This window comes from Sphaerodactylus townsendi, linkage group LG04 (assembly GCF_021028975.2).
Source record: "Sphaerodactylus townsendi isolate TG3544 linkage group LG04, MPM_Stown_v2.3, whole genome shotgun sequence".
Taxonomy (NCBI): Eukaryota; Metazoa; Chordata; class Lepidosauria; order Squamata; family Sphaerodactylidae; genus Sphaerodactylus; species Sphaerodactylus townsendi.
The window spans coordinates 111539246-111561210 of NC_059428.1; the positions used below are offsets into that span (position 1 = coordinate 111539246).

Below are 21965 nucleotides of genomic sequence, written 5' to 3' on the forward strand. Positions count from 1 at the left end.
AGAAAATTCATAGCACAAGTGACATTACAAATCAGCTGTGCACTGTTGGGTAACTCTTCTTGAGAGCAAATGCAAGATCCCAATGCCCCAATTGCTATCACTTCATACAAACATGGCTCACAGAACAGAAAATCCATGTTTATATTCTATATTAGAAGTTTGTACCAAAAGGCACTTTTGTTCCGAAATGAACAAAGACAACAAGAACTTGACGATCGCTTTGCAATGCTCAACAAGAGACTCACAAAAATTAATCTGCAATTCTTGTTGCTGATTTTGTGAAATTATACCATCTCTGTCTTTCCAGCTCCAACCTGCCATTCTTTGACTAGAATTACCAAGAGTAAGCAGTAAGATTATGCAATGAACAAATCTTTCATGTAGTGCTATTTGCCCTTGTTGAAAGCAAGTCTCTGTAGCACCTATGAAATGAAATCTAGGGGCTGATTCTCAAAGTGATCCATAAGTAACTAGAAGCTCAGCAGATTTTAGCGGGGCATAGCTTTGAAGACAACTGTAAAGACTGCATTCCTAAAATTATGTTCAAGTTTGTACAGTTTCAGGATTGCAGCCTCTGGCTCTCTTTCCAGGTTTCTTCTAGAAGAAGTAATGTGAGTATATGTTTATAGTAGCTGATGCTAGTCTTGGTGTGAAAATGGGAAGTGGAAACTTAGGTTAAGTAGGTCGCACTACCTCTGGTATGGCTCCTTTCTTCTGGCAATTGGATCAACATGGCATGAGCGAGCACAGCCTTGGAGCAAGAACAGCATATAAGCATGAATCAGTCAGCTTTCACGCCTGTTTCCTGGGATAGTACACAAAAATAGCATAGCCACAGGCTTGAGCCTGCAACTACAGATCAACTGTGAATGAAGTGTATTCAAAATTTTAAAACTAGCTTCATATTTCTCCTAATGTGCCAATTTTGTCTTTTCAACATTGCAAAAAAGCACTGAAATGCAAGAATCAGTTAATTAAGAGGAATGCTCATTTTATATACCACAAAAAAAGTCCGCACAATTTTCACCTTTGTCAATAAATAGGCACTTCAATAAACTATACATTTACAACAGCAATCTGAATGTTAGGCATCATTTGAAAGCACGGTTCTATTACGACGAGTGGTAGATGGCAACTACTTAGAACCCTATGCCAACATGGATTATAACAAATCCACTGAGTATTTTGTTTCTCAATTATTCATAGAAAATTTAATCCTGATTAAGTATCCTTGGGCAGGAATTCATGGGTAGTTGATGACTGAAACTTACATTTATTTGAAATGCTTCTGTTAATTTAATCTGTGTATATGGCTTAATTATGACTGAATCCTCAATGTAAGAGTAATGAATTATATTGGGATTAAAATTCGAGTACCGCTTCACACATTCTATTTTCTCTCCGCACTTTGGGAGAGGCAAGCTTGCTACTTTCCTAACCTTAGTGTTGCTATCTAAAAAAGAAAATTTCTGCAATGCTGGTCCATTGCTCATATGTTCTTATAACATTTTTCAAATATGTGGAATGCAAAAAGCAGGAGATCAAGCTGAAATTTGAATAACTTCCAGATCTCAAAGCCAGAAAGTACTTTTTAAAAGTACACATGCAGGCACAAATAACAAGAGCTACAGTTTGCTGTAAACATTTTACATTGGTTTCCTGGGTGATACTAGGTTTTCAAGTTTTTGTAACCTATGCATAAATTGCACTTTATTTCAAACGTAAGTGAAAAAAAAGTCAACTTTAAACCAACATTCATGACAAAACTGTTCTACATTTATGCTTTGTGATTACTAAAATTTGGCGCTCTCAATTAAAAAAAAATAAGCCCATTTTGGAGTGAAAAATAATTGTGGCTAAGAACTTGTTTTGTTTCTCTGTGATCCTCATCCAAGATAGACAACATATTTGCTAGTTGCTTGTTTTCATAAAATTCATCTCTTATCTCTACTTGTTCCAATTCAGCCACAAAACGAACATCTGGTTTCCCCAGGATTTACTGCTGAAAAGAGCTTCACTATTTCCAAGTCTTTATTGCACCTTTGCCATTAAACCTTCCCAACGCATCTCAGAAGTGGTGTCGACTTTTATGTCCAGATGCTACAGTGAGTGGCAACGTCACTGCTGAGAGCGAAGACACTTCCCAATACAGACTGTGGGAAACAAAAAGTCGGTACAGGAGGACCATAGAGAATAACTGGCAGAGGATAACGCCAATGGTAATAATCTAAAAGACATAAATAGAGAATAGGGGTTACAAAAATTAGTTCACTGCAGAAGAACAAAATATTCACTATTCAACACATGGGCGGTTTATTGCTTATAGTCAGGAGAGGTTTCAGAATACGTCCAGAAGCTCGGCTTGAATTAAAAGGAGAGTTATTTTTCAGACTGTCTAAACATTTCCATTCAATGTACCTCTAATGTGTCTTTGTGTATTACAGCATACAGCCACTTCAGAACTGTAACATTTTAAGTTTCAAACATTCCTTTGGATTTAAATACTTCCAAATCTACTAAGGGTCACTGCTTGGGTTGGTGGTGCACTAAAATGCTTTCTTCTGCATCATGGTTCAAAACCACCGGATGCGCCATTCCTCTTAGAACAAGCAGCTGGTAGTAAACATACCTACTGACTTGGCCATCACCAATGAGAGACCACTTTGAGGTTCAGGGAAGGCTTTGGATGCAGTGGGTGGGAATAAGGGTGGAGGCACAAATACTAGAGATTCTTTGCTTTCCAGATTGATTTTGGAAATCTATTCATCTCTGGCTGCTGAATGCAGCCCAGCCTTGCTCCACAGAGGAGAAAAAAGCTGCTGCAATATGGTGGTTGGTGCTGGCAGTGATAACTTACTGTAACATTAGTAGTGCAAGGGAATGTCCAGGTGTTACTGACACTACTGCCATGGTAGAGTTCATTTGTGCCATGTGTTTCTCCTTTTCTCCCCTCTCCCTCCAATTTCTGCAGTGGGTTTCCCAGGAAAACGTGCTGCTAAGAGTGCTGCAGCATCTCAAAGTTTCCCAAGTCTCATCTTAGGAAAGTTGCATTTCTGGAAATGGTAATGCACATTTCTCAATGGCAACATCACTTCTCCGCACAACCCCACAAAAATGACTGTGGGAAAAATGTGCTGCATGGATAAGTGTCTATTATAGTCAATCTCAGCATATCTATAGGGGGGAATGAAGAGTTGTAGTTCATCATCACAACCTCCCTTGCCATAAACATGTTCCTGGCATTTGTACTGTGACAACAAGCAGGGCAGAAAGATTTTTATGCATTTCTATAACAGCAGACTCAAAGTCCCAGCCAAGCTGTTACATTCAGGCGGCAACACACAACACAGTAAAGGAATGACAACAGATGTCTAACCCTTTGTGTTACAGCACACAAAAGCAAAAAGCTTCTGTTTGCTGCTTTAAACTCTGAGATACCTTTTCTTTCTTGGCTTCTTTGGCAGGCTGGGTTCTACATTATAATGCGGAAACACACGTGCTTTTTCACCCCTCAATTCACCCACCAGTCAGCAATCTGCATAGACTGAAGCAAAATGCTTTACAAAGGTGAAAGTTCTGTAGGCAACTGTGAGTCTTCAAGCAGCAGTGAGTGATCAGTCTGTGGCCTACAGACCAGGATTCACATCTTATCATTTAGTGATGCAGTATCAACGTTGGGCATAAGTGCAGAGATCTGACCTAACTAAAGGCTTCAGTAAGAAAGTGTTGGAGCTTCTTGACTTGTTCTGCGAATGGGAACGCCATCCTCTGGCACCTTGCCCAGAACAAAGAGGCTCCCTCCTGTTAATAGAACAAGTCCACAGGATCCAACCCACAGTGCCCCATAATATAGTTACAGAAAAATTTCTTAAGTACTGTTATCCCTTCCACGTCACGACTTTCCCCATCGTGGTTTTGATATATTGCCGGCTGGCATAAGAAATTAAATGGAAATTTTGGGAGAGTTTTGCGGAAGCCACAGAGGACAAACAAAGGTCAGAAGATGACACAGAAAAAGTTTAGAAACTCCAAAATGCAAAAAATATATGTATAGTATTGTATAACATGACATATTTTATCTTTTAATACCACAAATATACACAATTTCTTTTTTAAAGTTAAAAGAAAAGAAAAAGAAGAAATTAGACTTATTGTTTAGTATGAAGAGAGGGCCAAATTTTTTTACACGGATTTCCAGATCGTGGGGGATGCCATTCCCCTAACCTCAGCAATGTAGAAGAGACAACTGTATTTTCTAGAGAGGAAACTTTTCCATGCTGTGCTACAAGGGACACACAAAACTTTGAGCAGCACATGACTGTTTGTAACAGGGCCGCTCTGAAACACACACTGCTAGAGAGACACTTTTTCTTTCTAAGCTGGCCTCAAACCGAGCAGAGCTGTGCTGTCAAATAGGCAACAATTTTCCGCCAGAACATTAACAGCACCATCCAAATTCAGGCGGGCCACGGTGTCGATATGGCCCTGTCCTGTCATTTCCATAGAGGCTTCCCGGCAGTGTGAGGAGGCTTAGAAAGCCGAAAAGCTTCCCTGACGCCAGTAAGCCTCTATCTGGCAGAACAGGCTTCTGCCACATTTTTGGTAGAATAATCCAGCTGTTCCATCTGCCGGCACAATCGGGTGAATGGCTGGGAGGGAGCTGACTAAAGCCCTCTGTCTACATTATCCACACAATGAAGTCCCAAAGATATCTCAGAAGCGTTATGAGTGTTTTTTGTGTGCAAGAAATTCTAGAAGGAGCTCAGAGTGTTGCAATTGTTCTGTCCTTTTTACTGTGTGCTTCTGACGGTACTTTACCCCCTGCAGTTCAAAACTCCTGGTTGGGCTGCCGTAGCCCGGTAGGATGGGGCCTTTAATAACCCTGTTTCAGAGCCGCACAGTTTGGGACTTGCAATTATTCAGGTTCAACACTTAACTGGCTGACGAAGCCTGTACTTCTTGCAGTAAATCCTCCAATAGACTGCAATAACAGAGTGAAGCTAATAATTCTACTGGTGATCTTCGAGGTCTCCTTCCTCCTAGAGCTCGAACTGAAAAAAGTACGCAGCATCAATGGAACTACAATTTGCTAATTAATGCAACTATAAGGAATAAAAGTACTTTCTCCAGACGCCCTGGGAAGCGAAGTAATGGGAATGTGTCTCTTCGTGTGCGTAGGGGCACACTGTCCTTCCTAATTTCCTGCACAATCATATGGGCCCACAGTCCAGTCACCACAGGAAGTGACAGAGCGCTGTGGAGTGATACAGCCACTCGCTTGAGAATGGCAGCGGGCTTTATCTGACAGCAGCAGGCTCTGTGTGCTGGGCCGCTGGTACCCAGCTAGGTAAAGGAGCGAAAAAGCCACATAAATCCAGGAAAATGTTGAGAGGAACTTGGTATCTGCCTAATCCAGTCTGAGATGCAGCTTCCTGGCTCCATTTCACCACTTACAAAGATTTCAAAAACCAGCCTTAACAGATTTGTCTTCAGCTACACATTTTCCTTGCAGCACTGTTGAGAGGTGTTAGCTGATTTAAGTGTATGCATAAATATTGACCGTGCATAAAAATATTTCTTTAACTGACAGCCAGTTTTTAAAAAGCATCTTTACTATGATTTACACACCCACCTTCTCTCTCTGGTAGTCTCTAAACATTAGAGATATGGATACCAGACACGGATGACACAGAAACCATAGGACACAGCCCTGCAAGAAAAGAACTGGTGACCATCATTGACTTTCATCTGTCACTACTCAAAAGTAATCTGATGTTTGGCTTACACTTTTATTTCAGAGTTAAAAATCCAGCATTAAAACTACCAACAGTAGAAAACATAAGCTTGGGTCTCATACTTTTCCTCCCTGAGCACTTCTCTCTGGGTGGTGTGGAGGCAGCCCTCTGGTGCAGAGGGCCTTCCTTTTGCACTTGGATTTTCCAACAGCCAATCCGTCCGTGTGTGTGGGGTGTGTGTGTGTGTGGGGGGGGTGGTGGCCAGCGCAGCCCAGCCCACCACTGGCATGTGTGCCCACCCCGCTGGCACAAGGGACAAATATGCTGGCAGGGGGGTACATACCCTGGCAGCCAGATGACACATGGCTCTGCTGCCCAGGCCCACTGGGGCAAAACACTGTGCTGGCCAACCTTAGCTGCCTGGCCAGCCCCCAGGTGCTGACAGAGTGGCCAGTGGAGATATACCATGATTTTTGTGGCATGTTTCTATTCTCCCCATGGGGGATTCTCTGGCATGCTTTCTTTTTTTTTTTACTTTTTCAAGTTTCCCACACTGCAGAAAAGGCTTGTGGAGCAGCGGGGCGGTGCCAGAATGTCCACCAGCCCTCTCTGGATTGGGCTGTGAGGCTCCTTGCAAAACATGGGTCTACTGCAAGAGGAAGAGTCTGGTGCCAGTAGAAGTGAGCTTGATAGTATAAATCTACCTTTGCAGCACCCAGACAGAAGGGAGTGGGGAGGAAAGTAAGATCCAGGCCATACAATTTCTACAGTATTATTTTTGTTAAAAACATATCTGCATGGCATACATAATTACACACCTACCATCTATAATGCTCTTTTTTACATAACCGAATGTTACCATTTGCTTATTAAATGTAGAATTGTTATACAACTTAATATTTAATCCCTATTTTTAATTAATGGTTGCCAACATTTATAAAAGGCAGGCTTTAACTGCCTCCCGTCTCTCACACTTACAAGTTCTGTCAATTTGGAAAGTTTAAATATTTGCCAAACCTATTTCACCCACAATTAGATGTTTCAATTCTAGGCATTTTGCCAGTGATTAGCAATAAACTTCTTAAGCAGCCATTAAAAGATCATGAATCATATTTTTATAATCAGGTAGCATTTCAACTCCTAGAAGTCTTTGGATCTGAAATATCTTCTAAATTAGTTTTAGAATTGGTTTTTCTGTCAAAACCTTTCTATAAATGGACAAGACCACCACCCATGACTGGTTGATACACTCTTTTAGTCACTGGTGTAAGAATCAATTTGAACATTTAAAAAATAGAATTAAAAAATCTAACAATGCATAGTATCTTCCATTGTTCCTTTGTCATAAATTAAATACACTACTTGGGATGCTATAATGCTACCTGCCTAACCTAGCGAAGGACAATATCAGCAAAGAGTGTAAAACCTTCAGTTAGTGCAAATCTAGATGCATACGATTAGATAAATGATTTTCCAGCCTGCAGTTAAATGTGGTCACTGTTTAACAAGGAGGAGTTTTAACATGTCAATTTAGAAATATCACACTGAATACAACACCTCTCTCATCTTCACTTTCCATTCCAGTTCAGCAGCTGACACTTCATAAACTAGAACAGTGATCCGCAATGCAGTACCCATAATATGTTTTCTGGTGTCCACTTGGTGCTTCCTGAAAACACCTCTTCTGGAAAGCAAAGCTCCAACCTTGGCTTTTCGCAACCTCCTCAGAGCAGGAGCTACTCCAGGAGAACCCAGAAGACATCACCTTTGGGTCTGCAAGAAGGATGCTTGGCTTGAAACTCCCCAACATTCTGATATCCCTGCTTCCATGGCAGCCGTTTTCCGCTTGATCCTGTTTACCATGGCAGCCATTGTGATGGCGCTCAGAGTTCTTAAAGCTCCATTCTCAAAGTTCTGCAAATGTCCATAGCTCAATAAGGTCAAGGACATGTGACCTAGAAAATGATCTACAGAAAGCTACATGCAGAACTATCAAGTATGTGGGAAGTGTCTTGAGCTACTCGACTACAAATGTCCACAGAGATAAATTCTTAGAAGCTTGTGGTCTTATCTTATTATAGTTTTTACCCAATAATCACAGAGATCAGTGTATACTCACCTCTCCACTGAATACGTCAATTAGAGTCCATAACAAAACTCATTAGATACCAAGATTCCCACTTAAAGACACATACCTTTGTAAAGGTGATATAGAATTCCCTTTTAAGTGTGCTCCTCTCTCTTCGGATGATCTGGTAAAGTCCACAGCCTAGTGACAAAGCAAGGCAAATTCTCAACCCAATGAGAAGTCCACCTGCTACGCTCTGGTGCGAGTGATAGCTATGGTGATTAGTGTCTTCAAATTGCTCCCAGATTAACAAAAAACACTGCAAAATAACACATACATGATCAAGATGATGCCCAAATGGAACTTTATCAAGTACATTTGTTTGTATACTACCCCCCGCCCCCCACAAAGTAACAAGTATGATGGTCACGCGCTACTGGCCTGAAAGGGAGGAGGGAAAAAAAGCAGGAGGGAGAAAAAACATACTGTACATTCAGACATCCTTAAATATAGTCTTGGTATCAAAACTTTGTTGTCTGTTTATTTGTCAGGGTCTTTACTACATGCAGTAGGTTGGCCACAATGGACCGTATCAATGCTTTCACCTACCCTGTTTCCCCGAATATAAGACATTCCCTAAAAATAAGACATAGTAGAGGTTTTGCTGAAGTGCGAAATATAAGGCATCCCCGAAAGTAAGACATAGCAAAGTTTTTGTTTGGAAGCGTGCCCGATGAACAGAACGCAGAAAAATAAGACATCCCCTGAAAATAAGACATAGCGCATCTTTGGGAGCAAAAATTAATATAAGACACTGTCTTATATTCGGGGAAACACGGTATACAGCTCTCCAAGACATCTGATTGAGAGACGCTGACCTCTCATGACAAACTACTATCATAATAGTGAGGTGCAATGCACTAGGATCTGGGGGACCTTTGCTCAAATTCCCATTCCATCCCAAAACTTTAGGCAATCATTCCCCCTCAATCTCATTGCAGGAGGTTTGAAAGAGTAGCATAAGAAGAAGAGAACCACGTAGGTTGCCCTTACCTCCCAGGAAAAAACACACTGTGCACCAGGCGCAGTTTGGCCCAGCTACACCTCTGCACTAAGGAGGTCCAGGGTTCCTATGCAGAGGCAGGCAATGGCAAATCACTTCTGCAAGTCTCAACTGAAAAACCCTGCATTGCTATAAGTTGACTGTGACTTGACAGCTTTTCCCCCTAACATCAGTATATTTCGCACGGGAAACTGAGAAAATAGTGGTTTCCAATGGCAAAGAAATACCTTTCACTTTTAAAATGGGATTGGAAATTACTTTTGCCACGATGACTGCTTGTGCTCTTATTCGGTGGTACCTGCAGTTTCATTAGGTGGATAAGGGTGGGGGGTGGGGGGGTGGGGTTAGAAACTTTGCTGCACAGCTAGGATTGTTCCTGTAGCACCTATGTAGGGCTATGAAGGCATGCAACCAACTAACAACACCCTACTGAAATCAAAATGGCTCTCCTGGTTTCCTGAAACAATATTCAAACAGCCAACTGACCATATTTGACCACTCCACTGACCAGCCTGTCGAACCCACTACTAACTTTAAAAAGGGTGTAATCCTGCTCAGGATGACATATTTAGTATCTGCAGAATTCATTGAAAAGGAATTATAAGATGCATCTCTGGGTCTTTCAAACATTTTCAGCAAGTTAGAACAAATCCTCAGACAGGTTACAATGTTGTGTCTAAAGCCTCTTCCGTCATCTACAGGAGCAGCAGCAGCAACTGCAGAAAATGCTACATTCCAGCCAGTCTTCTGCTTCAACGACACGTCAATGTTCATTCATTTTGCTTAGCCTCCCAGTTAGCACCATTACTTCATAAAATACACAGTGCAACGATCGACAGACCTGCACAGCAACAACTATTGCAGCAATGGCAGTGGATGCTGGAGTGGAATCCCACTGGAGAGGCTTGCTCTGCATCTTCTTCATTCTGCCTATGGTCCATCCCATGCACAAACTCAGCAGCAGGTACAGCATCTGCATCTGAGAGATTATGTCGCACACTACAGGGTGGGGGGAAGAAGAGCATTAATACAATTAAATTATTAATTTCAGGCAGATGCAAAACAGCAATGCAAAATAGCTAGTGCAAAGCTTTAATTCTGAGAAGCCAGTATCTCTGATACATTGACTATCAGAGTCCCTCCCTGCACTGTTTTAAAGCCCCTCTTCCCTTTGAAGAAGAAGAAGAGTTGGATTTATATCCCCCCCTTTCTCTCCTGTAGGAGACTCAAAGGGGCTGACAATCTCCTTACCCTTCCCCCCTCACAACAAACACCCTGTGAAGTAGGTGGGGCTGAGAAAGCTCCGAAGAACTGTGACTAGCCCAAGGTCACCCAGCTGGTGTGTGTTGGAGTGTACAGGCTAATGCGAATTCCCCAGATAAGCCTCCACAGAACAAGCGGCATAGCAGGGAATCAAAACCGGTTCCTCCAGATTAGAGTACACCTGCTCTTAACCACTACGCCACTGCTGCTCCTTTTGAACAGCATCTGGACAGCATGAGCTCCCTCTGTCCGGCACAGGTCAGTAAGCTTCTAAAAGCCACCTCTAAAAAGAATATACGTGTGCTCTGTTAATATTCTATTATTTTAACCTATAATAATATATATCAGTGACGTACAAACTCCATCTCAAATGCCTATATATTTACAATAACTTAAAATAAAGCAATAGTAACACTAAAAAGTACTCACGTTCTGCTAGGCTTCCCATAAAAGGTGCTCCGACTCCATTTTTAGCATACCTAAAACAAACAAACAACAACACCCTGCCAATTCATATTTGATTTAAGTGCCCTCTGCAGAGAGTTCCACAAAAACCTTTCAATGTCCATTAAAAAATCATGTTAGAACATTTTATTTATTATACAATTGAATTACAACCCAAGGTAATTTCTCGCTCTATATATGTGCACAAATACATACCAGTCAAATAAATAAATAAAATACGCAACAGATTTTAGAATAAAACCGATCAAAATAAGCTGAGATTGTTTGGACCATGTTAAGGATCTGATAAATAAACATTAAAGTAACATAATATATACATTCAGATCACTTCCATGGTCATTTGGTTTAGCCTGGCTATTGGGAAACATTTTTTCCTGCTTCCCCATGGCATTATAATGCTTTCATTTTCCTCAGTTTTTGTATGATCTTTCTTCAACCTGCTTTGCTGCAATATTTGGAGACAGATGACAGCACCGCTACATCGATCGCTGTGTGAGCAGTAAAGTCTAGATTTTTATAGTCCCATCTACAATGGCACATTTTTCTCTTCCCCAGTTCCCATGAAGGCTATTTCCCTCCACCACCATGGTGGCGGGGGATGGGGAACAACTTTTCATTGGTAATTGACATAGTAATAGACAGATATAACAGTAGGAGAGAACACTGAAGTTCATAAACTGATCTCTTATCAACCTTCAGAATTCAGTCTGTTATTTCTGTGCAACTTCTCATTAGCACACTTAAGGAACAATACTGCAAATAGGAATCGTGGCCTTAAATGCAGATAATAAAAAACTGAGAGCACCAGCTGCACTATGGGCATTTACGCACAGGGCTTCTTGCTGCACCAAGCGTACCTTTCCTTTGGGTTGGATTTTCATTTTTCGCAACTGTCCCAATGCTGCTGCGCCACAGGTAAATGAAAGGTCAGAGTTTACTGGTGCGGGCAAACCACGATCTTTCTCTCAGCTTCACCAGGAATGCAATCCAGAAAGAGTGTTGTGCCATGCTAGCCTCGGGTTATGTTTTCTCCTCCTTCCCATAAACAGGATTGTTTCTCCTTTTCGTCTGCCTGCTCTCTGCCTATTTTGCTCCCTCCTCTTCAATTTTTATACTGCGGTTGTAAAATCATTCGGCACACCTCCATTCCCTTCACCAGTTGTTTTCCCTTCAGTCTCTTCAGTCACATTTATTCTACACACTACTGCTGAAAACAACCCTCCCTGTCAGCTATTTTCTCCCAATTCTTCCATTTTTGAAAGGATTTTCCCCCTTTGCATTAGTGAACTAATGTTAGGGCAAAGAAACATTAGTGAACTAATGTTAGGATAAAGAAACAGAGATCATGTGCTCTTTGCCATTTTGCCTAGTATTCGTGAGAGAAATGCTAAGATATATTGTGTCAGTGGTTAGGCAAGAGACTCGCTCCTAGTAATGTATCTTTGCCACTCGTAAATACTAGGCGAAATTGACAAAGAGCACACAATCAACTTCACGTATTTTTTTGCCCTAATGTTAGTTTACTAATGCAAAGGGCGGAAAATCCTTTTAAAAACTGAAGCGGAAGAAAATGGCTGACGGGGAAGAGCCGCAGCAGATTCAGGGGAAAAAATTCATGGGAAAGGGAAAGTTGAAACATTCAAAGCACATGCTGCAGGGAGAAATCCTGCAGATCAATTGAAGACAAACCTTGCAGCGAACTGTAAGTGCGTAAACGGCCTATATACTGCACACAAATTTAAAATAAGCATTGAAAACACACACATTTCTACAGGCATCTGGAACTCTGATTACCAGCACTGCCCTGGTACGTGTGGCAAACTTGTTTAACATGTAAGAGATACAGTTTCCTTAAGTTATGCCTTTGCTGCTGCAGTACAACTGTTTCACTGAGGGAGCTGCACATGAGGGACTATGGGTTCCAAGCCTGATCTCATGGGTTCACTGTAGTAGAGCAGCATCCCGTACCTTTAGGAGGGGGCCCATAGCTCAGTGGTACAGTATGTGCATTTCAGGCAGAAGGTTCCAAATCAATCCTTAGCATTACTAACCGAGTTGCAGATGTCAAGGCTGGGAAATACCTTTGTTGGACTTTTGGAAAAGACAATCCAAGACGATGTGGCCCAATGGGTAGATTCAGTAGGGACACTTCAAATTTGCCAATGTTCCCGACGCCAAGATTTTAAAACTTACCGTGAAAAATGCAAGTAGTTAGCAAAAGCCGATGCGGCCTGCAGCAGCAACACAGTGGAAAGGACCTTTAATACTGTGTGCATCGGGCCTCCTTTGTTGATCGTTTGCCACAGTGTCTGAGCGTAGATGCAAGCAGCCACAAAGTACGCTACGACCAGCAGGAAGAAGAACTCATGTAGGCCTGCGGACAGAAGAAACCTTTCAGCAAATCATGACGTGCGACATTATTGAAGAGAGGAAACAAAATATGCGCTGGGTAAGCAAACTGTGAGCTGGATTTTTCTCTGCATTGCTGAAGACACAAATAAAAAGAAACACAACTTCTGCCAGTGCATTTGCTTATAACTGAAGCATGACTGTGACCAAATGCTGACATCACAATGGACTGCCATGACCCATCCTAAGTATTTTTTTCACTAGGACATAGAATAGTATGAACCATTTATTTGAAAACTGGTTGATTTGAGATAGCAAGCCACTATTCTCCTTTACCAAACCTTTATTCATTTGTTTGCCACAAGTAGATAGAGGATTGGATCCAGTGCAAAATTTATGCTTGTGCTAAAGCTCTTGTTCAAGCAGAAAAGGAACAGATCACAGTGGCCAGTTTTGCTAAGTCAGGCTTATTGTAACCAACTTGTGTTTTAACTTGCTGAAGATCTTGTGCAACCCATTTCTGGGCACTATAATACTTACAGATGAAAGCACTGGGTGTTGGGCCAGATAGAAATGCAAAGTCCATGTGTGTTTCTACACTCTTACCCCTAGATCCAACTAATAAATTTAAATTAGACACACAGGATAAAAATATCTTTTTTCTGAGTACTATTTTTTTGTTTTTATTTTTTCCAATGGAAAAACTCGACATTTTGGGGAACACTGAAAAAAACTCTTTTGAAGCATTTCTTTCTTTTGAAATGAATGGTTTTACTCAATCTCAGTTGCACTGTAGGGAGATCTTTATGACAAGAAGGTGCCTTCAAGCCCCACTTATTGGGGACATTCAACAAATGCCTTTTTCATGTTATGTGCAAAATAGCCTTCATTTTTGCCGTGTGCTTGCAGAGAAGGTTTTGTTGCAGATGTTGGAGATAGTTTCAGAGGGTAGCTGTTATAACTGACACTCTTTATTTTTATTTATTTACTTAGAATTTATATCCCGCCCAATTCCCGAAGGGCGCTATTGGACTTGAATCTAAAATTTGGAGAGGCTCTGTAGCTGGTATTTGTGCTGCATTATCTGACCACCAGGTGTCACTGCTGCAACACTCGGAGACACACAGTTTAGCCTATATCAGTGATGGCGAACCTTTTTGAGACCGAGTGCTCAAACTGCAATTCAAAACCCACTTATTTATTGCAAAGTGCCAACACAGCAATGTAACCCGAATACTGAGGTTTTAGTTTAGAAAAAACAGTTGGCTCCGAGGTGTGTGTTACTCGGGAGTAAGCTTGGTGGTAGTTGGTGGCTTTGCTTTGAAGCAACCGTGCAACTCTTCCAATGGGTGAATCACAACCCTAGGAGGGTTTACTTAGAAGCAAGCCCCATTGCCAGCAACCGAGCTTACTTCCAGGTAAAGGATTGCACTTTAGTTCTTCATATGAAAATCAGTGGGGTTTAACAGCGCTTAACAGGGTTACCTACAGTGCTTCCCCAAAACGAGGTCTTAGGTTTAATCCTAGTAATCAAGCCCAGTGACTCAGGCCAGCCCAGATGTGTGTGTGTGTGTGTGTGGGGGGGGGACTCTATTTGTGCGTGCCCACAGAGAGGGCTCTGAGTGCCACCTCTGGCACCCGTGCCATAGGTTCGCCACCACTGGCCTATATAGTACCTAAAAACAGGATTTTGAAGGAGTTGACCAATGTTTGATTCCCCACTCCTCTACATGTGCATCCATGGCACATGAATTAAAATAGCAGATGGCACTGAATTTGAGACAAAGGAGAAAGCTCCTATGTTTTATTCTTAAAGAAAACGTCTCAAAGGAAGGCCAACTTGTCAAATTCATGGCTGTCATAAACAAAACTGTGCACAGCACCTGACTGCAGCCTTACTGTTTCAGTTAAAGTTGTACTAATGGCTGGAAGAAGGACGGTAAAGGTTTTGTCAATTAACATCAATGTTAAAATTGAGCAACTTAATTATTCTAGATAGGCACCTGAATCACCTAACCAAAACTAACAGTATATATATGTTTCTCGCTTTAAATAATTGCCTAAATGAAATTAAACAGATATTTCACGTGAAAGGAGACAAGACTGTAATGGTCCAAAAACTTCCCTGATCTCTGAGGGTGAACCAGTCATCACTAAACAAAGGCTGCTTCCCTTCTCAACTTACAAAGGATGGGATGTCAGTGAAAGGACACACAATTTAAAGTTCTCTTTCCCCAGAAATATATTTGATAAATATTTCATTGGTTTTGTATTTTCCCACATTCACCCACAACGTCAAGAAAAACATCTTACCAGATTCCCCTGCACTAAAGTGATCTAACGGATTCCCTTCTGCATCTGGGTTTAGTATTACCATTTCAAACTGAACATCCTCCGACTCAGAGTACTCAGAATTCTCCACACACGTAAACTTGTCGACATAAAACACGTACCACGTGTCTGGGTAGGGAATCTGGGACACGGTCAGATTTTGTTCTGTGCTGTTCATGTTCACTTAAAGAGAAACAGACCAAAATCAGCAATTCCAAAAGCTGGTTATTTATCTACTGAACACCCTTATATTTTCTACAGCTCTTATGAAGCTCTTTGGACATGTTGTATTAACTTTTACCTTGATGAGTTTAATGCTTATACCAGACACAAGGCCTTCTCAGACAATACCTTGCTTCCAGAATAGAACTCTAGGTGAATACATTCAGAAAAGTTTTTGGATGCAAAATTTTATTTCAAGGAAAATAGAACTTCTCTCCTACAATCGCGTTCTATGGAGAATGCAACAAGGAATGTGATTGTGCAATTGGCTATCACATATGATGTGCAATGCGACTGAGAGATACAGCTCCTGTTTCTGTCTGGTCAATTTAGATTTTTAAAGGATCATTTAAAATATTATTTGGAGACTTGTAGACCAGGAGACTTTGGAGACCAGGATGGTGTAGTGATTAAAAACGGTGGACTCTGATCTGGAGAACCATGTTTGACTCCCCACTCCTCCACACGAGCAGCAGGCTCTTATTTAGTGGACCAGATTTGTTTACCCACTCCTATACAAGCAGCCTGGTGGGTGACCTTGGGGTAGTCACAGTTCTCTGAGAACTCTCAGCCCCACCTACCTCACAGATGTCTGTTGTGGGAAGAAGGGGGAGAAAGGAGTTTGTAAACCATGTTGAGAAGTTAAAAGAAGGGTATAAGAGAAATGAGGGGTATAACTCCAAATTCTTCTCTTCTTCTTCACTGTCTGTAGGTTCTTTGAGATTACTTGCAACAACAACAAACAACAACAACAACATGTGCCAAAGGCTTTCACAGCTAAAATCAACTGGCTGTTGTGGGTTTTCTAGACCGTGGGGCCATAGTCTGGTGATTTTAGCTCCAAACATTTCACCTGCATCTGTGGGCTGAAGAAGCCAATCCCAGATGAGGATGAAATGTTAAATGCCAAAACCACCAAACCATGGCCACACAGTCTGGAAAACCCAGAACAGTCAACTAAATGTAAACTTTGCTGCTGTACAGCCCTTGCATAAATATTCTTAGATAGCCAGACCACTGGCTTTAAGCTAAAGGGATTGGTCCTGGAGAGCCATTATGCTTGTGGAGGCACTGGCCTCTGGTAGAAGCAATGTTCTCCGGGCACAAGATGGCTGCCACCTGGAGAACACACCTCCTAGAAGAGGAAAGCACTTGTTGGATATCCGGAATACAACTAAAAGACTGTCTCCTGATCCAAGTTATCCTCCTCCTTCTGCTAATAATATTGAGATAAGAAATCACAACATTGTCAATGGAAGATCACCATCAGCTAGGGAATACAGGGGTGCCTTGTGTGTGTGTCAAAGGACAACATGGGGTGTTCTGTGGACAAAAGAAGTTGAGGTTCTAAGACTGCATGTTGATCTTTTTGTGCATTTAACTGACACACATCCCAAACTCACTTATCAAAGCAGCCTTGGACAGTTTTTCTGTACAGCTGTAACCTGGGAGGCTTTCTTGCAGCTTCTGCCATTCTTGAGCTTGAAACAGATGAAGCCGGGCTTCCTTTCCAATAGCTGTTGCTACGTTGTGGATTCTGACATACAGAAGAGCACAATCACCTTGATATTTAAAAAGAAGTCAAATGCTATTACACAAATAAGGCAGAAATAAATGAGATACATTGCCTAGATCACTATTAATACTGGCAAACAGTCTCTTACTGTAAATTGCTTCCACATCTTCAACTTTACAGTGATATCTACTCTTATGATTGATAATGTTTTATATACTTCAAGAAAATAAAGAACATTATGAAGTGACTAAAGGTTTGATACATTTCTAAAATAACTGCTACGTATTCTATTCTCACAGGAGTACCTGATCTGTACGGAAGATCTGATCCATAAGAACATTTAACATCACATAGGGGATCTATCCTTCTGCTGACTGTCTGCTCACTACTAAAAAAGGAGTGTCTGAACATGTGCTAAAAGAAATAGAGATAGTACTATTACTTTTTTTTAAAAGTCCCTGTCACTATTTTGTATATCCTAAAGAAAGCTTAATGAAACAAAGCCCTTGGAGATAAGCCCTCAAATCCAGGATCTCTCTAATTCATTGCATTGCTGTTTTTGTGAGCCAGTTTGAACCTTTTTAAGGAGAAAAGCAGAATAGAAGCATATTTTATAAACAGACAGAACACTGCAATGTGGGGGGGGGGGTCATTTGTCTCTTTTTTTTAGAAAAGCGATATTCAACCCATGGCTTGGGATCCTCATAGGGTTCCTTGTATACCTTCTTTTTTATTTGGAAAGATCCACTGAAAGGCACACAGAGACAGCAATCCATGGCTCTCTTTGCTCATACCCCAGGATAAGCAGCAATATGTCATGGTCAGTTAACTGAGTGTTTGGAGGAGATTCCTTCAAGGACTAGTTCTTCTTGGCTTGCTGCTCACCTTGGAACACTTTTCTGTGGTAGGCTAGCACTTCCAGACCCTAGCCATCTGGGTTTGCTACCCATGGTCCAGGCCTCAATGTCAGTGAGGTCATAGTTCTGGCTCCCCTCTGTTTCTGTCACATGACTCTGATGCCATGTAACTTCCTGGTATATGCTTGCAGCCTTATTAAAGTCCCAGTAAACAGACAAGAATTTGCTTGGTTTCAAAATGCAACTAGGATTACCCCATATATATTTCTATACTATTTTTGTCATAGTTTTAATATCCTTGGTTTTGTCACAGCTTTAATAACATGGTGAAAACTGTGAAGTTTTAGGATTAGGTTTTGTGGTCACAGGAATGAGAAAATGTAATCATTAACCATAAAACCCTGAAGGACGAAAAATGTGTGGGGCTCCTAATTTTTTCAGCTGGTTCCTAGAACCAAAGAAAAGTCATCCAGGCCTGCTCTAAGAGCAGAAACTCACACTAAGCAGAAGACAGGAACAAAATGACTTTTTTCCTTTTCCAGAAGGCCTTGAGAAGTAGGTTCCCTTTGCAGTCCTGTAGTTCTAACAGAGAAGCCAGCCCTGGAATATTTTATAGACTAACATTTTTAAGTATTTGCTTTTGTGGAATAGAGCCCATTTATTCAGATGTTTTGAGTGGATCCTCTCTATGCAGTCAAAGGTCTTGGGGGTGGGGGGCAAGCAGGATGAAAGGGGCTACAAAATGCAAAAATCCAGGGCAAAATGTTATTATGTAAAAAGCTTATCAGGAAAAATATAGAAGCTGTTCCCTAGTTATGATTCTCTAGCTCAGTGGTTCTCAACCTTCCTAACGCCGCAACCCTTTAATACAGTTCCTCATGTTGTGGTGACCCCCAACCCTAACATTTATCCATTTTACAAATGGAGAACACTGATGCAGAGAGTCTTAGGTGACCCCTGCTAAAGGGTTGTTCGACCCCCAAAGGGTCCCGACCCCCAGGTTGAGAACCACTGCTCTAGCTAGCATCTGTAATGTGTTCAGAATCACATATTTTATTACTTTTTAAAAATCTCACTATAACCTTGACTGCCCCCACCTGTATGGCCCAGGGTAGCCTGATCTCATTATACCTTTGAAGCTAAGCAGGGCTGGCCCTGATTAGTACTTGGATGGGAGACCCCAAAGAAACTCCATGCAGAGCCAGGTAATGGCAAACCACCTCTGCTCCTCTCTTGCCATGAAAACCATATGGGATCACCAGAGGTTGATTGTGACTTGACATCATTTCCTACCACCACCATAGCTTTGACTAACTGGACAAACCTCTGCTTAGGTTTGCTATGACAAACCTAAGCAGATTTGCTCCAGTCTAGGCTCACCTATTTTAATGGGCTTAGATTGCAATAGATCTGTACAGGGTTGGCACTGCAAGTCTCAAAACAAATTCAACCCATTACAGGTCTGTTGTTAACTACTTTAGCAGAACTAGTGAATCTGTAGTTTTCTTGATAAGATTTGAATGTTCTATAATCACATTTCATCCTGTACTTCCTTCATTCCATGGCCCCATTGCTGTATACATATTTTTTAAAATCTCCAACAAACAATGCCTGCCTAATGAGGATCTACCTACCTTGCACTTGAAGAAGTATACTTGAGTTCACAAAACACTGATAATGGAATAACACCTTTCATTTTTTCTGCCATTCTTAAATATATGATAAATAAGGATAGTTCAATTACAAACATGAAGTTCCTATATAGCATGATATACAGCAATAAACTTTTAATTCCATACAAGGCAACTCTGTAAGTTTGCAACAAAATAAAACAGTAGTCAAGTGAGACTAACAACATGTATTGTGTTGACCTTGTTAGTTTTTAAGGTACAATAAAAAAAAAACAGAATGGGATCTTAAAAAAATTATATGCATTCCAGAATAACTTTTCCTAAGTTTCACTTCATCAAATGCATTAAGCTTTCATCAATTAAACAGATACATTTATAATGAAAACTACATATTGCAGAAGGGGGGAGGGAGCCGTTACAAAGATGTGGTGGAGACTGTCATTTAGTCAACACTGCCTTATGGCAACCTCATGGGGTTTTCAAGAGAAGAGACATTCAGAGATGGCTTGCCATTGCCTGACTCTCATGGCAACCCTGTACTATCCTGGTGGTCTCCCATCAAAGTACTAGGCTGACCCTGGTTTGGCTTCCAAAATGGGGCCAGCCTGGGCCATCAGGTCATGGTATTACAATGATCTGCCAGTTTAAAACCAGACCCAACTGGTCAACCCTCAGCTGTTTACCACATAGGCAAAGAAGGGTTGACCTAAGGTCAGATCTAGGAAAAGTGTCACTGAAATATAAGCAAATTCAAGTAGAAAATACATAAAGGCACAACTAATCCACATTTTAAAAGGCATGGGATATTTTAAGTTAATAGAATTGATAATAAATGAGAAGGGCCCTTGTTGAGACTTGGCAAGGAAACAGCGCCGGATTCCCTTGATAAAGGCTAATTCACCTTTGGATTCTTTTTTGGAAGCTCCCCCACAGGAGATCAGTGAGAGACTTTGAGATAAGCGGCCGGAAGCCCTGGAAGGATCCTACACGAATCCTGCCTCTTCTGCTGCAACAGACTAACACGGCGACCCCCGAGACACATGAAGCCACAGGCCCTTTCTTCCGAGTAGACATGCTTGGCGGGCGGGGGAGACGAGAGGATCCAGGCCCTTACCGCGGAACTGGAACTGAGCAACCACCTGCTCGGCCCGGGCGGCGGCGCTGGAGAAGCCGCCATGGATGGTCTTCGCGCGGACTCCGGTACAGCCGCTGCCCCACAACGCAAGGCAGACGACCCACAGCAGCCCCATCCTTACCACGTCCACAGCATCGTAGACAGAGGGGAAGGAGAGGGCAACCAATGGGAATTGGCGCTGAGTAGACGTCTAGCCAATGGGGGCATCCCGAAAGGCGGTGGGCGGGGCTTACTGAGGCGAGACTAGCAGAAGAAGCGACAACGCACGTTAAACTGGCTCGCTTCGCAGAGGTCGTTAAGCCAATCGGTGGGATGTACCTGTTGCTAGGGGAGGAGCCAACGTCAGAACTGGGGCGTGGAAAGTGGGAGGTGCGAGTCGTGATGTTGCGGTTCCCTGCCATTTAGGAGAAGGGGAGGTGACGGTATGAGCAAAGAGATATAAAAGAAACCGCTGCTTTACACGTCAAACTTTCGGTTCCGAGTAGACTTCTGACTGAGCGGGGAGAGTGCGCTGACGGCAATATGAACATTGGAACACCTGAAGTTGCGGGGCTTTGAAGTAGCCTTAATGCTTCCAGTAGTTATTGTAAACCGCCTTGAACCAAGAGGAAAAATGGGACATCTATGCATTAATACCTAAAGAAGATAGGTATGGCTTTTAGGATGAGACGACTACTTTATTGAGCTGATGGAATGACAAAAACCTTGGGAGGTGGGAACAGGTATTTCGTTGGCGAGAATTAAATGCCCTTTTAAGTGACGATTAAATGCGTCACAAAGCTCACTTCTTCTGCCTCCGCCAATCAGCAGGATTGACTGGTGCAATTCTAGAATGACTGTGCATGGAATCATTACAGACCACGGTGCTGCTGTGGCAGTCTATCTTGTCCATATCAGAAATAAGCATCACTACAGTCAATGGGACTTCCGTCCAGGTAGGTGTGGGCTGAAGCCCTCATTAGCTATAGCACTTGCACCAGAAGACTTCCGTTGGTTTGTTTGCTGGGACGGACTGACTGAGCAATCAGGGCCATGTTAATCCTTGGCTGTATTAACCCAGGTCCTTTGCCCCCCCCCCCCCCCGCACTACAATTTTTCACCCCACTACAGATGACAGCCTGACCCTGGTACAGTAGGTACTAGAGCACAGTACATAGCACTATATCCATTTTGAAGGTGTCCTAAAGAATTTTACTCACAATGTTACTCACATGTGATCAAGGACACGACTAGACTATATAGCTGTATTGCTCATGGAGGTGTAATAAGGGAGTAGGCAGCATGATGTCACAACCCTGTGTTAGGTCTTGGACCTTGAATCAATAAATGG

At 42.0% G+C, this 21965-nt stretch overlaps 1 protein-coding gene across 3 annotated transcripts; it reads right to left on the minus strand.

Annotated features, from left to right (window-relative positions):
- Window positions 1-966: 966 nt before the first annotated feature.
- GPR180 (G protein-coupled receptor 180) lies at window positions 967-20766 on the minus strand. 3 transcript variants are annotated; one of them, XM_048495453.1, is made up of 9 exons: window positions 20615-20766; window positions 16900-17058; window positions 15257-15457; window positions 12788-12968; window positions 10559-10608; window positions 9708-9865; window positions 7931-8122; window positions 5633-5710; window positions 967-2227 (listed from the first exon to the last, which is right to left on the minus strand). In XM_048495453.1, exons 1-9 carry the CDS (start codon window positions 20748-20750, stop codon window positions 2069-2071), a joined length of 1314 nt encoding a protein of 437 aa, XP_048351410.1. In that variant the 5' UTR covers window positions 20751-20766; the 3' UTR covers window positions 967-2068. The 3 variants fall into 3 exon arrangements, with proteins under 3 accessions (XP_048351410.1, XP_048351411.1, XP_048351409.1); XM_048495454.1 differs by having other exon boundaries at window positions 16900-17033; window positions 20615-20746; XM_048495452.1 differs by lacking the exon at window positions 20615-20766 and adding an exon at window positions 20402-20605 and having other exon boundaries at window positions 16900-17033.
- Window positions 20767-21965: the final 1199 nt, after the last annotated feature.

Bases quoted from the DNA above. Each gene is read 5' to 3' on its own strand.
- GPR180 (XM_048495452.1), bottom strand. From the start codon at position 20,574: ATGTCTACTCGGAAGAAAGGGCCTGTGGCTTCATGTGTCTCGGGGGTC. The intron at 12,969-15,256 runs GTAAGATGTTTT...TTCTGTCCGCAG, and splicing joins CTTTAGTGCAGGGGAATCTG to GCCTACATGAGTTCTTCTTC. The intron at 8,123-9,707 runs GTCTGTCGATCG...GTTATTTTGCAG, and splicing joins CAATAGTTGTTGCTGTGCAG to TGTTTTTTGTTAATCTGGGA.